The sequence below is a fragment of the Cydia splendana genome, chromosome 11, assembly GCF_910591565.1.
Source record: "Cydia splendana chromosome 11, ilCydSple1.2, whole genome shotgun sequence".
NCBI lineage: Eukaryota > Metazoa > Arthropoda > Insecta > Lepidoptera > Tortricidae > Cydia > Cydia splendana.
Genome location: NC_085970.1, coordinates 15,030,128 through 15,042,172, shown reverse-complemented (window position 1 = coordinate 15,042,172; position 12,045 = coordinate 15,030,128). Strand labels below are relative to the sequence as shown.

The window sequence follows — 12,045 nt, the reverse complement described above, 5'->3', positions numbered from 1 at the left end:
ACCAAATAGGGTCCTTCTAGCTCTTTGATACATCTAAAGCCGACCACTGACTAACAGGCCGCCGAACGATATCGGCCTGTCAGTTAGAACAAAAATTTGACAGCTCCGAACAACTGACAGGCCGATATCGTCCGGCGGACTGGTAATCAGTGGGCCCCTTAAAATAAGAGCTCCGCGGCTCCGCAGCTCCGGTTTTGTGCGGAGCTCTAAAAATCATGAAAGTCAAATCCCTACGTATTTTGAACATTTAAATTCATAGTAGTTCTCACTCTTATGTAATTATGTATTTAGGAACCTTTACTATGACAATTATTATAATAATAGAAATCACCCCAATGTTGTTCCGGCTCATACACTAATAACTAACTATACGCATTGAATTGCAGATTAATCTGTTTAGTAGTTTTTGCGACTTTTTAACTCACTTATTCCCGTATGTATGGATAAGCATCACTTATTGTTGATATTAGTGTAATTTATTAATTAGTTACTCGCTGTTTTTCATTGTAAAATTCAAATATATTAATGAAACTTTAGGTCTAAACTTAAAAAACTATGTTATTTCTCTTTTTGTAAAAGACTATTTGTTTCTGAAATAAATAAAATATTTATTCCGTCTAGCTAACTCTTTGATACATAAAAAAAACCATGAAAGTCAAATAAAAACTAAAACTTACGCCCTCCAAATCCTTTTTGTCCCCCATGATGTAGAGCGCAGACCGCCCCTTCAGCGGTCACTGAAACAATCCATTTTAGAAACGTAATAGGTACGCCATTTTGAGAATGTTTTCACAGGATCATAATATTTAAGTATATTTTTAAGGGACTGAAACTGAAGACGGCTTGAAGTGCGGAGTGAAAGGGTGATGTAAGAAAAATAGATGTGTTTTAAGATTGTTAGTAGTGCCAATAGTGCCATGAAGAAAAATAAGTAAACTTAAGTGTTTGAAAACCAGTTATAGTAAGTCTTCTCTCCAACTATACTTATCCAATTCATTCAGCGGTTTAAGCGCGAACAGGTAACAGACAAACAGACAGACGGAGTTACTTTCATATTTAAAATATTAGTAGAGATATTAAGGATTCTCAAATAAAAAGCTCTATCAAAAGAGATAAGCCTCAATTCTAAAAGTATTAGAGTATATAATTGATTTTATAATTGATATTAAAAGAAATTAATAACTAGCTTAAATCGAAAATAGGCCCTTGAGGCATTGTACCAAGGTTGCTGGCGGCATTTCCTCATTTTCATATGGTCATGAGTTCAAACTTCATCGGTGCTCAATAGAAGCAGTGATTCTGGTTAAGAAAAAAATACAGAAGGAGGGTCAAAGGGTCCAGTATTTTGGACGTTATCGAATTAAGGGTTAAATAAATTATACTTAGCTACATTAACTTTATTTATAGAATTTTCACTGGACTGTTGCCGTACCGACACTAATTGTAAGACCGGCGAAGCCCTACAACTAATCCTGACGACATCGTCCGTCACCCACATATGACATAACCTTATCGCTGGTAATTTAATTGTACATACATATGTAGGCTTTTGTTTGTTGTATATGGTCTGAGTTAGGGATGATGATATGAGTATCCATAGCCTCAGCTTCTAAAGCCTGACCAGTAATATAGGTACATATGATCACGCGCCATGTTGCGGAATTTCACTGGAACTAATTTTTTCGGTGTTCTGCCTTTTCGCAGAACTATTTTTGGCAGAATTTCATTTGCCAACCAACATTTCGCCGACGTTTCACTTTGACAACTAACGATTAGCAAATTTTTGTATGACAACGTTTCAATTGGTAGAATTATTGTAAAGCAGATTATTATAACGCCACTAATTTTTTGGGAGACTTATGATTTGTTAAAACTTTCACTTGGTCCAACAACTCTTGGACGAATAACGTTTCGTTGAAGCTACAGTTCGCTTTTCATACTTTAGGCAAGTTACAAATAATAAAAATATACATACTTATAGAGAAAAGTTTATTAAGAAAAAAGTGATTATTTCATCGAAATCTTATAAATTATTCTAAGTGTTTTGCAACCCCTATGTTTTTTTCATTTTCTCAAAAAAAATTTTAAGTCCCAGAAACGGCCCCCTTTGGTACAGTCTGACCAAATGAAACAATTGGTAAACAATAAACAACTAAGTGTATTATATTATGCCAACTAAAACATTCTACGACATGAAAGTTGGCATTTTGAAAATTGACATTATAAAACACAGACCAAACGTTTAGTTGGTAACTGTGCGGTTGGCAAATAAAAAAAACATTTGATATATATACATATATATTAATATATAGTTATATAAATATTATATATCGTCGTCTAGCAGCCACAACACAAGTCTTATTGAGCTTACTGTGGGACTAGGTTGATTGTGTAAAATTATCCTAAAATCAGACTGCCTAAAAGTAGGTTGTTATGTTCTTAAGTAAAACAAAAGACGGCAAACAGGCCGAGAATCGAGGCCATTCCCAACACAACAATGACAAAGCAAACTTCGGGGGATAATTCCAACGTAAGTAATATGAACATCATAAGTTCATAACATTTTGCTATCTCATCCCCTTGAAGTAGATGTTGGGTCAATTTTGACATTACCTACATAATTTTTGCCGCTGCAGGCGCAGCACGGTTCCATTTTGATCACTATCAGTATGCGCGTCCCTTTCGCACTTAAGTACATACTTGTTAGAACGTGACAGGCATGGTGGCAAGCGATAAAAACGCGACCGTGCTACGCCGCCTGTACGGATATGATGGTCGTTCTTGTCTATGTGACAGCGTGACAAAACGGTGTCCGTCACTTTCTATCCCACGGTGTTAAAAAGTGACAGTTATTTTATTTATCACGTGGATAAAGCTATCCATAATACGCCGGCTGGTCTCCGTTTCACTTTGGGCTAATATTCTTGTATGTCTGTCCGTTCGTCTAGCTGTTCTCCTCTACATGTCGCATTTATCAATGAAATGATTCGTGAAATGTTGAGAGTACGAGTTTGATTTTAATTTAAAGTCGAAAGTGGAGGACCCGCGCAAAATCCTCATTTTCCTCTGGATATTACTACTACTACTACTGCGAGCCTATTGTGTCCCACTGCTGGGCAAAGGCCTCCCCCTCTTCTCCAACTCCTCCCGATTTTGAGCTACATCTGTACAGTCTCTCAAAAAGGAGTCCAAGCTATCTTCTCATATAGGTATCAAGTTCTCTGGATATTAACATTATTGAAAATATTTTAACACAATTTGTTGTATATCAACCTAGCTATTCCTCCGTTTGATTGTTTTTCATAGCTATTCCTCCGTTTGTTTTTTTTTTACCGAATTTTAAATTATTATAAGAGTTAGGAAAATTTATATGAAATCTGTTTTTTGCTCCTAATTTTTACCATAATCAAAAAATCTGAAAAAGTCGAACGTAGCGGCATAGACATCCAATTATGTCAAACTATTTATTTTCCATAATGTCAATATCCAGAGAGGAAAATAAGGACTACGTTTGGATGGAGAAACGGCCGTCCCCTTTCCTCTTATAGTATTTTATACAATCGTGATATAATAGAGTTTTTCAGTCGAGTGCCGTGCTTAGGCAACGAAGCTTGCTGAATTGCCTAAGTAAGGTACGAGATTGAAAAGCTTGATTATATCACTATTGTATACAATACTTTTTCTACGAGTCAACAAAGATAATATTTAAAACTAGTAGAATCATACAAACAAACCAAACCAAAAGTATACAGCTAAGATACGCGAGCAGCCGCGATACCTTCATACTGCTACGCGCCCCGGCCGGCGCGGCCCGGCGCGTTGGTCAACCACACCTTCTCGTAACTCATGAGGCCCTGGTACTTGCTCCGCGCTAAATTCAATTTTTAGACGGTTGCTCTCGATTTTAGCCACCGTAGCCTATGGAGACTAACAAGTAACGCTAAGTGGTTTTCGTAGTCTATGGATGTTGCTATATTAAGGGTGTCACATGCGCGTTTCTGACTTATGAAGCAATTGTTTCTACTATACAACCTAAAATAAATAATTAATTTGAGCTATGGTTTTGTTTCGTCCTCTTGATCGCGGCGAGCTGTGATTGGTCAATTTCATTATAGTTGACTTAACTGTATCGAAATGAATATTATAGTTGAGTTGAGCCCATACATTAATAATAATAATAATAGGCGCGTATAGTACGTCGGTTCCTCACTCTGCGGCCCTGACCACCGGCAGCTTGGGCCAAGCCCCGCTGCCGGCGGCACCCTAGGTTAGGTTTTTTATAATGTGTTTATATGTATTTTTTATTGTTTTGTAAGTGTTTTTATATTTTACTTTTATATTCATATTATAACAAACCTAACTTAAGACGAAAAATAAATAAAGAGAATAATAATAATAATAAGCCCGCAGGGCAGCTTGTGGCGAGCTGTTGGGGAGTAACGACCCCACGGACCCGAGTGCTCCCGAGAGTCGGTCAGGGTCTCCGTCTCCGGCGCGTCTTCGTCGGTCGGAGTGGACCCCAAGGGGACCCGCAGGACTCTCAGCTCTGGCTTGCCTTCATTGGCCGTCCAGAGAGGAGTCGCTAGAGCTATATACTCCAGGGGTTGAAGTGTTAAAGGGCATAACGCCGCGAGTAACTTCGGAGAAAGCGCAGCACCACCTCTCGACACCCCTGAGCCGCTCACGCCGGTGTTGCGCCTGGCCGTCTTTACGATGGCGCATCAGGTGCCCATCTAACGAGTGGCGAGTCATCGCCTGCCTCGATAACTTGTGTAAGCAATGTTATGGCAGGTGTCCGGACTTCTTTGCAATAGCCCAGTCTTTTTTCCACCCAAACTTAAACCATAGACCAATACTCTGTCCATATTCTTTACAATAGCTTCCAATGCCTGCTGAAACCGGTTCACGGGTATCTATTGATGTACCCGTGAATGGGTTCCAGCAGGCGTTCTACATGACATCAAATCTCTCCAAACGGCCTCTACGTGTTGGATCCATATCCCCACGCACGCCTTATAAATGACCGGGCTCGAAAGACCCGAGAGTTTTAAAACGGAGATACAAATAATAATAATAATAATAATTCAGCCTATATACGTCCCACTGCTGGGCACAGGCCTCCTCTCATGCGCGAGAGGGCTTGGGCTATAGTCCCCACGCTAGCCCAATGCGGATTGGGGACTTCAATCAACATGAGTGGCCTTCAACCCAAGCTACGCCAAAACAAATTTTCCCAACTAGAAAAAAAAGCTATATTTTCATTTTATTTTGATTTTAGGCACAATAGTCTAATCAAAGGGAGTAGTATTTTTTGTACATACAAGTTTGGACCGCACATATTTTTTCAACAGTTGTTTGAAAAATATTTTTTTTGCAGGGGCACAAAAATACATCCATTGATTGGACTATTTCGGACACAGTTATGGTCGTATTTGCTACATATTGCATTCGGGTATTAGGGCCAAGCACAAGTGGCCCGTGCTAGGCTACATTTAAACATTCTCGACGACCCTCCGTTGTTGGATTAAAATGATGAACTTAATCTACTTAAGTACTTAACCTACTTAAACCATTGTTTTCCACAGGAGATATGAGTAGATGTCGCTCAAATTCGAAATGGCGCAGTGTTTGTCAGAAGTTACGATTATTTTACACCGTGAGGTTGCGTTGTTGTATAAGTTCCTGTACGTAGCCAGCTTCATTTTTAGGGTTCCGTACCCAAAGGGTAGAAACGGGACCCTATTAGTAAGACTCCACTGTCCGTCTGTCCGTCCGTCTGTCTGTCACCATCACCAGGCCGTATCTCATGAACCGTGATAGCTAGACAGTTGAAATTTTCACATATGTATTTTTTTGCCGCTATAACAATATTAAAAACAGAATAAAATAAATATTTAAGTAGAGCTCCCATACAACAAACGTGATTTTTTGCCGTTTTTGCATAATGGTACGGAACTACGGAACCCTAAACTGAGCATGGTCTTGGCCGGTTTTTATTTATCATTCATTATCCTTAGCTGGTTTGTTAGTGCACACCGTTGTATGGGGACCTTGCACTTTGAGACTATGCGCTGAAACTTGGCACAGTTGGTTCTTAGCTGGTCTTGAGCAGATACAGACCGGGAGACATCGAGAGCCACCTCTCATTTAGTGGGGGGAGGGGGAAGTTCGACGCTGCCGCGCTTCACTTGGAGCATCATTTCTCTAAAACTATACCTATTAGGGCATGTGATATATCATTTTCGGATAAATTAAGGATGAAGAATCTATTTTTAGAACGAAATCAATGCACTTTCTAACAAAAAACAAGCATAAAGTAGAAAAGACTAGAGATGCACCGGATATTCGATTACTATCCGGTATCCGGCCATGATTTTAATATCCGGCCGGATACCGGATAGTGAACTACTATCCGGCCGGATACCGGATAGTAACATTGCTTGATTTCGGAGTAAACTAATTTGGATTTAAGAAACAGTCATGGTCATAATCGTACTTGATTATTATTTTAAAACAATTTAAACATTCCACTGACTTGCACGCGCACTCATTTCGAACCTAGAAATGTGTCCGCGCGAACATTCACTAGGAAACAGGTCAGACCTGCAGAATGCGCACCTGAAAAACCGAAATGTAGGTATAGTTCCGCTGGCCGGATATTCGGCGGCCGGATACTGGATATTCGGCCGATGGTCAGGCCGAATATCCGGTATCCGGCCAAACAACTATCCGTTGCATCTCTAGAAAAGACTAAAAAGCGTATTTTTTTTTTTTTATAATTACCAATTTTTTTCAAAAGCGTTGCAGGAATCTGAAATTAAAAAATATAGTCGTAAAGCTACACTTATTACGTTTAAGGGGTTGAGGTGGGAAGGTGAAAATAGGATTAATATTTATTTTCTTTCTTTAATATCTTTTTTTAATATTGATCCTAGCGAAAAAAAATAGCACTTATTTTATGACAAATCTGAAATAGATTATTTACGTAAAAGATATTTTTTTGCTATGGGCTACCGTTTACGAGTTATTTACGAAAAACTAAAAAAAATAAACGATTGTAGAACAAATTATAAGTATTCCCACCTTCATATGAGATCACTCTTACCAACGCTTATTATTATTTTTTATCTCCCATTTATCAACAGACTTTTATAATAAACTAAATATTTTTTTAAACGTAATAAGTGTAGCTTTACGACTATATTTTTTGTTTTCAGATTCCTGCAACACTTTTTAAAGAAATGGTAATTATAAAAAAAAAACAAGAATACGTTTTTTAGTCTTTTCTACTTTATTCTTTTTTTTGTAAGAAAGTGCATTGTTTTTGTTCTAAAAACAGATTCCTCATCCTTAATTTATCGGAAAATGATATATCACATGCCCTAATAGGTATAGTTTTAGAGAAATGTTGCTCCAAGTGAAGCGCGGCAGCGTCGAACTTCCCCCCCTCCCCCCACTAAATGAGAGGTGGCTCTCGACGGTTCCCGGTCTGTATCTGCTCAAGACCAGCTAAGAATCAACTGTGCCAAGTTTCAGCGCATAGTCTCAAAATGCAAGGTGTCGTGCACTAACAAACCAGCTACCTGAGACTACAGTTGAAATGTGGTAACTTGCCTCACATTTCCATATCCTTAACTTCGGGTGGTATTCCATTTGTCCAATGTCACTGCGTCTCACTCACTCATTAAGCAAAATGTGAGACATAATACACATTGGACACAGAAATTGGAAAGGTTTCCACCCAGGCCTCATTTAGACGCGCGACATCGTGCGAACTCGCATGCGATTTTAGTTACATTGCGGACCATTGAGGTTACATCAATTCAGCCGACCAATCAAATAACGAGCGGTGGTGGCCGAGTGGATATGACGTCCGACTTTCAATCCGGAGGTCGCGGGTTCAAATCCTGGCTCGTACCAATGAGTTTTTCGGAACTTATGTACGAAATATCATTTGATATTTACCACTAGCTTTTCGGTGAAGGAAAACATCGTGAGGAAACCTGCATACATCTGCGAAGAAATTCAAAGGTGTATGTGAAGTCCCCAATCCGCATTGGGCTAGCGTGGGGACTATAGCTCAAGCCCTCTCGCGCATGAGATGAGTCCTGTGCCCAGCAGTGGGACGTATATAGGCTGAAATGATGAATCAAATAACGCAATGTCATGAAACTCGCATGCGATGTCGCACCCTCTAAATGAGGCCCGGTACGTGAATATTTAATTGTTGCGTGTTTTGATCACTTTCTTAACTAAACTTAACGTAAAATACTCACCGTACGAACGCTGAGGCTGGCGCGCCGCCACTCTTGCGCTAGTCCGCCCTCCTACCCTTATAAAGTGGGGTGTAGCTAAACCAATTAGTCTGAGCTGGAGCGAGGCAGATATTCGAGCGATTTGCATTTGTTTAATCTTCACGAGGCTATATGTTCACGTTTAACGCTCATTTTAACATTAGGGCCGATACAGACGGACCCCACGCCGGACGCCGACTGCACGCTAACTGCAACGTCGTCGTGCAGTTCCCATACAAGTTGCATTCCGTCTGTACCGGCCCTTAGTAAGCAGACTCCGAAACCTATGGACACATGACAAAGTCGAGCGACTCGAGCGTGTACTTACCTACTTTTTTAACCCTTTACCAGGCTAAGGGATATATATTTCCCATATACGGCACTTCAAACATGTGTTCTAGTTTCGATGAGGAAGACTGACATTCGATTGCCATTTTTGAAATGTCAGCCTGGTAAAGGGTTAAGTCACAGCCCATTTCGAAATGTTCACCTGATTATTATAACCTTATTAAATTTTTTCAATAAGTAAAAATTTAAGCAGGTGGTTAGGTACCTAATACCAATTATAATATGTACTAAATCATCAGGTAATAAAAAATTCCAAAACGCAATGTGGGTTGCCAGAGAGCATTACGTAGAATTTTGAGTCATTTCCGGTAAATTACCCTGCACTATAAAAAAAAAACACTATTTTTTGGCACCAACTTTTTATATAGGTATTCTGACTGAGATGTAGTACTCGTAGGTAAATATGTAATATAGGATGAAATATTAAAACGCTTTGTTAAAAATGTAAAACTTTTATTCCTGATGAAGGCGCGTTTCAAAATTTTCAACACATTAGACTAGATTTTCGAAGTGAGGAGTTTTACAAAATCTGGAAACACCCTGAAAATTATTTTAACATAAACAAACTTTAATTTTCATAAAAATATTAACGTTGTATTAACTTTCAAGAAAAATGTTATTTGTATTTCTAAGAAAACAAGTAATCAAGTAATTTTAAATTTTCATATAAATAAATCCTTTGAAGACGAATCATTATTGATCAAACATAAGGCGCCAAAAAATATGCCATTTACAATATTTGAAACGTAGGTAGAGTCAGACCACGCTAACTGTGCATGGCATTTGCAATGATAAAGTGAGTCAATGTCACCATTCTATGAAAATATTACGTGTATAGGTAGTGACACTCCCAAACTTTGTGATGTTCAAATCCGTGCAAAGTTAGCCTAGACGGACTCTATCTCTTAATGTAAGGTACTGTACACACCAGGCTACTCTTTATATAGGTACTTATATGACTAGTGCATTTTGAAATATGACTAAATAACTTTCCAATCAACAATTCGACCTTACTATACTTACAAAAAACAAGCGACTGACGATGAGTAAAAATCAAAACTTACTAACTTACTTATATGTTACAGTTATTTGTATAACGTGATCCAATTTTGCACAATGTTCGGTACATTGGGGCAATTCCATAATTTTGTCTATAGGGCATTCTCACCAAGTGGTATTTCAAAAATGCTAATACAATTAGTTTTAAATGCTACTCAAACTCTTTAATTGTAAATATCCAATTCCTTTACTGAGAAAGTGACAAACCTAGAGTTAGACCAAGAAAAGTCTGCAACGATTTTGATAGCATACGCAGTGCAAGTAAAACGTTGAGTTTAGCCTCTAAATGGTATTATTATTGGTCGATTTTGCAATTCCTTTTCGTTATTGACTTTAGTATTTGATATATTTTGGCAAATATTTTGGACCGAATTGTTTGACAGTGTTGGGCCGAAATTTAAGCCTACCTATACCTAACACTAAAAACATTTTTATACTTATTTTACAAAACGATTAATAAGTAACTACATCCAAGTAACAAAGCAACAAAAATTGTCATCATCATCATCATCATATCAGCCAGGGGATGACAAAAATTGTAAAGGAGTGAAAAATAATAAAAAGGAAAAATATTTGTGTAATTTAAAATCGCTTGATATTGAGAATCCAAGAACGGTAATTATATTACGAGTATAATAGATTAATTGACATCTTCTAAGCATCTATACTTACACGAAATGCATTACAATTCACTTTAATCAAACCGTGTAACAATAACACTACTAAACACAACATGTTATATATGTATTTACATACATATAACTACGGCAGCAGACAAAATGAAGGGTACACGGAAAGAACATGTCTAGTCACTCTGACAACATTTTGAGTTATCGCGGTTTGAAAGGAACGATGTACATAATTAACCATATTAATTTCGTGTATAGGTGTTTTTAAAGTAAGAAAAAAAGGAGTTATATTTATGATTACACAGGTAACCGAAGTTGTTACTAATAGTTCATTGAGAGCTCTACATTTTGAGATTAAAATCTCATTTTTCAAAAAAATGGACTAGACATGTTCTTTCCGTGTACCCTTCAAATATTGTACCTGTACATGTGAAGGCAACGCTTATAATTTTAACCTGTGGCAGATATCTTTCGTTGGAATATTTTTACGTAGCCTCACGTTGCGTTCAGGCGATGCAAGATTTTTTTTTAAGATTTAAGAGGCAATCGAGCTGATGAATCCCCTGATAGTAAGCAATTACTGTTGTCCATGGACATGTAACACCAGAGGGGTTACAAGTGCGTTGCCGGTTTACTCGTACAGCACCGCAAAACTGCACTGCAAGTTTTTAGGGTTCCGTACCTCAAAAGGAAAAAACGGAACCCTTATAGGATCACTCGTGCGTCTGTCTGTCTGTCTGTCTGTCTGTCTGTCTGTCTGTCTGTCTGTCTGTCCGTCTGTCACAGCCGATTTTCTCCGGAACTACTGGACCAATCAAGTTGAAATTTGGTACACATATGTAAGTTTGTGACCCGAATACGGACATGTAACGTAAACAAATGAATTTTAAACATGGGGGCCACTTTTGGGGGGTAAATGAAAAAATGAAAAAAAAATTTTTTCAAACTATATCATGTTACATATCAAATGAAAGAGCTTATTGTAAGGATTTCAAATATTTTTTTTTTATAATTTTCGAATCAACAGTTTAGAAGTTATTCAAGAAAATAGGCAAAAAATGACCATTCCCCCCCCCTTATCTCCGAAACTACTAGGTCTAAAATTTTGAAAAAAATACATAAAATAGGTCTATACCTATAGATGACAGGAAAACCTATTAGAAATGTACAGTCAAGCGTGAGTCGGACTTAATTACAGTTTTTAATCCGACCCCTACGAATTTTTTAAAGAGATTTCACTCACGTTTCACATAAAAAATACATTGTTAACAGTGCCGGATTACTTAGAGTAGTAGTTTTCTTAGAGTAATTGGTGATAATTTTCTGATAAGATAATCATTTTAAATATTTAACGGTCTTACCTACTTACGAGTAATTGTAAGGTCAAATTAAAAATAATGTTTAAAAAAAATGTTAAATTGAGAGCTAGCTTAAAGTTTTTTGTACTCGTCGACTTTAATGGTTGAATTAATAAAGACTTTGTAACCAATAAGCAAAACAAGCACGTGCTTACGGCACCACGTTCAGGGAGGGCAACAAAATGCCAGGTTGAAAAAGGTGAACAAATTTTAAAATTAGGGACAGACACATCGTTTTTACCACACGATTTTTTTAGCTGTCCAAAAGCTAATTTGCAAAAATAATGGCGCGTAATTCTTTGGGAAACAATCGGTAGCAGTAGAAGAGTCGTGATTACATGCATAGATTCGATTTCA

At 37.8% G+C, this 12,045-nt stretch overlaps 1 protein-coding gene across 1 annotated transcript in view; it reads right to left on the bottom strand.

Annotated features, from left to right (window-relative positions):
* The window catches only part of LOC134795220 (transient-receptor-potential-like protein), a 395,634-nt gene extending 387,288 nt beyond the window's left edge, over positions 1-8,346 (bottom strand). The window contains exons 1-2 of the mRNA XM_063767051.1: positions 8,277-8,346; positions 678-737 (exon numbers count right to left, since the gene is read on the bottom strand). Of these exons, the coding sequence (XP_063623121.1) occupies positions 678-704 (27 nt within the window). The 5' untranslated portion in view covers positions 705-737; positions 8,277-8,346. The remainder of the gene's footprint in view (positions 1-677; positions 738-8,276) is intronic.
* Between the last annotated feature and the right edge of the window lie 3,699 nt (positions 8,347-12,045).